At 36.4% G+C, this 3,356-nt stretch overlaps 1 protein-coding gene across 1 annotated transcript; it reads right to left on the bottom strand.

Moving 5' to 3' along the window:
* Positions 1-537: 537 nt before the first annotated feature.
* On the bottom strand, positions 538-2,149 carry LOC117905669 (disease resistance protein RPV1-like). Its single transcript, XM_034818553.1, has 3 exons — positions 1,910-2,149; positions 1,046-1,816; positions 538-957 (listed from the first exon to the last, which is right to left on the bottom strand). The coding sequence occupies exons 1-3, from the start codon at positions 2,147-2,149 to the stop codon at positions 538-540; spliced, it is 1,431 nt and encodes a 476-aa protein (XP_034674444.1).
* Between the last annotated feature and the right edge of the window lie 1,207 nt (positions 2,150-3,356).

Here is a 3,356-nt window from a genome sequence, read left to right as displayed (position 1 = left end):
TTACGCTAAAATTCCCTAATATGTTCCATAGATTCTTTTTAAACCTTCTAATTTCATATTTCTCTCATTCTTTCTTTGTTTCTTTCTTCTTCCATGTTTCTTGATTCTTTAATATATAACATATCTTCTTCTTTTTTTTAATAACTTTTCATAAAAATTTAAATAATTATTTATTAAAAATTCCTAATATATTCCTTAAATATTTCTCATTCTCTTGTATTACCTCGTGGGAGGGTTTTTCCAGTCTACAAATTTTATGTTCCTTGTGTTGATTTATTTTTGCCTGCTCATATTAGGATGTTGTCTACTTATTTCGATAGTTGGGGGTATGAATAATGCACAAATTAACAATTTGTTAAATAAAATAATGTATGCAAGAAACAAGAAATTGGATAATTGGAAACATGGAAAATCGAACAATATTAAAAAAACAGAGATCCCTAGAAGAAGAGTTCAAATAATGTTGTGGCCATTGTAGGAGACCTTTCCCTTGAGTTTATCCCTATGCATGGGTATTACAATTACTTTTTAATGACGTCATTTGTAGATAAGATCAATGCCACACTTTATCGACCACGCATCAGTCACACCAGACAGTTCAAAGGAAGCCCGAATGCTATTCCATGCCTCTGGGTGGCAAATATCGATTCCAGAGCGTGGTTGATATGCCAACCACATGTGGGGACCCTTTGATGAATGCTCACCACTCCACTTGTCCCAGTAGGGATAGAAAAATGAAAAATTGTTCAACTGACATAATATCTCGTCGTGGATCTGAGGCAGTTGATCCATGAAAGCAAAGACAAAGCATACATAAAATCCCAGGAAGTTGTCACGGTCGTACCAATCTGAAGGCAGCTCCATTGTTAGTGAAGATCCCATTTCCTGATGTTCAAACCATTCAGGAATTCCATCTCCAGGAATAAGAATACAGAACTCACTCTTTGGAGCGTGGTCCTGCCATGGAAAATCATTAGAAAGAGAGAGATAAAGAGAAAGAAAGAGATAGATAGATAGAGAGAGAAAGAGAGAGAGAGAGAGAGACCTGAATCCTCTTTAATATAGTTTTGTGCAGCGACATCCGTGAGGCCCCTTCCACAACATCACTTGATGAAGCCAAGGAAGTTTGCAGGGATACGCATTCGTGTGCATCTAGTTCTTCTAGACTTCGTGGAAATTCCGGAATTTCTTTGAGCCTCTTGCAACGCCCCAACACAAGAACTTTTAGCTTTGAATCTGTGATTCTCCGTGGCACCATAGTAAAACGGTTTCCACTCAGATTTAACTTTTCCAATGAATATAAGCCCCAAAAATCATCGGGTATTTTTGCATCCCACCAATAACAATCACTTAGATCTAATGCCCTCAAGAGGGATAAACCTGATAAAGAAAACAATGATGGGTAAGCTCTTCCTCCTGTACATCCACTAAAGGATAGTATTTGAAGTTCTCTTAAACGACCAATTACAGGAGGGGGCGCTCCTGTAGCTGTTCTATTTGCATAAAGCTCAGTTAGATGTTGCATGTTTCCCAAGTCTTCGGGCAAACAGTTGAGTTCTGAACAGCCACTAAGATAAAGAGTTTTAAGAGATTTCAAGTTGCAGATGCTGTCTGGAAGACTACCCAGTGACTTGCACTCTTTCAAATCTAACAAACTAAGCCTTCTCAGATCTCCAATAGATGGGTCAATCTCGCGCAATCTTATACAACCTTCAAGAATTAGTTTCTCCAAATTTGGGGTGCTGGAAAAGTTTGAGACTTTTATGAGGTTTTTAGAGTGACTGAGAATGACGGCTGTTAGTTTGGAAAACTGAACCTGTTAAAAAATATGTTGCTTGAATAAAAAAACTACGAGTAAATATAGAAAAGCTGCATAAAAAAAGGAAACGTATAAAGAAAGTATACATACCATATTCCCTTCCCCAAAATTTGTTATGTTGCTGTATGGCATGTTGAGTTCCACAAGTTTCTCAGCCTCAAAATTTGATGGTAAAGAATTCAAAAAGTACCCATGCCAATAGAGATAGCATAAATCCCATGAAGGAAATTCAAAATCACTAGAAACGTACACTTTGTAATCCTCTTCACCAGAAACAACTTCAGAACCCAAGAAAATTTTGAGCAACCGAAGTTCAGTCATCCTTTCCATTGCTTGAGTAGTTAAATTTATGTTGTTTAGTTTCGATAAATTTAGGAATATGCCTTCAATTGAATTGGTTCCCTGTCAAAAGAGCAGATGATAAGCAATGAGCATAACATGCATATATAATTTTACTTAGTAACATAGATCATAGAGGAGCATTCATACCGTCCTTTTCTTCAATACATCTTGTACATCCATATGATGCCACAATCGGCTGCGCATACCTTTGTTCCTGGGGCTTTCATCACGCACGATTTTATGACCCAATTGTTGTATCAAATCATGCATGCCAATCTTTCCATTTGAAATTGTTAGAAGACACCTATTTTTGAGAGATCTTATTCCACTCTCGGCATGAAAACCACAACCATCTAGTATTTTTATAATAAAATCTTTATACTCTCCTTTAAAGAAACATGCAATGTCCAGGAATATTGCCATATCAGTATCTTCTAGTCCATCTAAACTTACTTTAAGCACATCTAAAATACGCATGTTAGGTTTTTCATCAAGTTTACGTATCTCAGTTTCCCATTCATCGGGTTGCATTTTGAATAGAAAACAACCCAATGTTTTGAGAGCTAAGGGAAGACCTTGAAAATACCGTACGAAACGATTGGAAAGAGTATAAAAATTATCATATGGATGTCTTTGACGAAAAGCATGCAAACTGAAGAGTTCAAGAGCTTCGTCCCGGTTTAATTGTGGAAGCTCATATAATTCATCCACTTTGTGCGCAACCAGCAAACTTTTATCTCTACATGTTATAAAAATTCTACTTCCTTCAGCAAACCAATCATGTCCTCCAGCTAAGTTTTCTAATTGCTCCTCATTATTCACATCATCAATGACAAGAAGGACCTTTTCATGGCAAAGCACGTTCTTTAACACATTAATTCCTTCAGCAAGAGTGCTTATTTTTCGTTTTCCTCTGGATGAGATATCACAAAAAAGTTGTTTTTGCAAATCCAGTAGACCATGATGGCCTTTGGTAACGTCTCCAACTTTGTCCAGAAAGCTTTTGCTCTTAAATTGATTAGAGAGTTCATTGTAAATAGCTTTAACCATTGTGGACTTGCCTACTCCACCAAGTCCATATATCCCCACCATGAGTGATAGAGATATACTATTAACCATGCATATGCGTGAATTTAATAGTATGTTATTATGATGACATTCTATAAACAATTATTTCTTTGTATTTAATTGGAGA

The sequence above is a fragment of the Vitis riparia genome, chromosome 18 (assembly GCF_004353265.1).
Source record: "Vitis riparia cultivar Riparia Gloire de Montpellier isolate 1030 chromosome 18, EGFV_Vit.rip_1.0, whole genome shotgun sequence".
Classification (NCBI taxonomy): domain Eukaryota; kingdom Viridiplantae; phylum Streptophyta; class Magnoliopsida; order Vitales; family Vitaceae; genus Vitis; species Vitis riparia.
Note: the sequence above shows the minus strand (reverse complement) of the source record. Positions and strands in the feature narration are given on the sequence as shown.

Excerpts from the sequence above, each read along its gene's own strand:
- LOC117905669 (XM_034818553.1), bottom strand. The coding sequence starts at position 2,149 with ATGGAAAGGATGACTGAACTTCGGTTGCTCAAAATTTTCTTGGGTTCT. Across the intron at positions 1,817-1,909 it reads ATTTTGGGGAAGGGAATATG|GTTCAGTTTTCCAAACTAAC; the intron begins GTATGTATACTT and ends ATTTTTTAACAG. Across the intron at positions 958-1,045 it reads CTATATTAAAGAGGATTCAG|GACCACGCTCCAAAGAGTGA; the intron begins GTCTCTCTCTCT and ends TTTCCATGGCAG.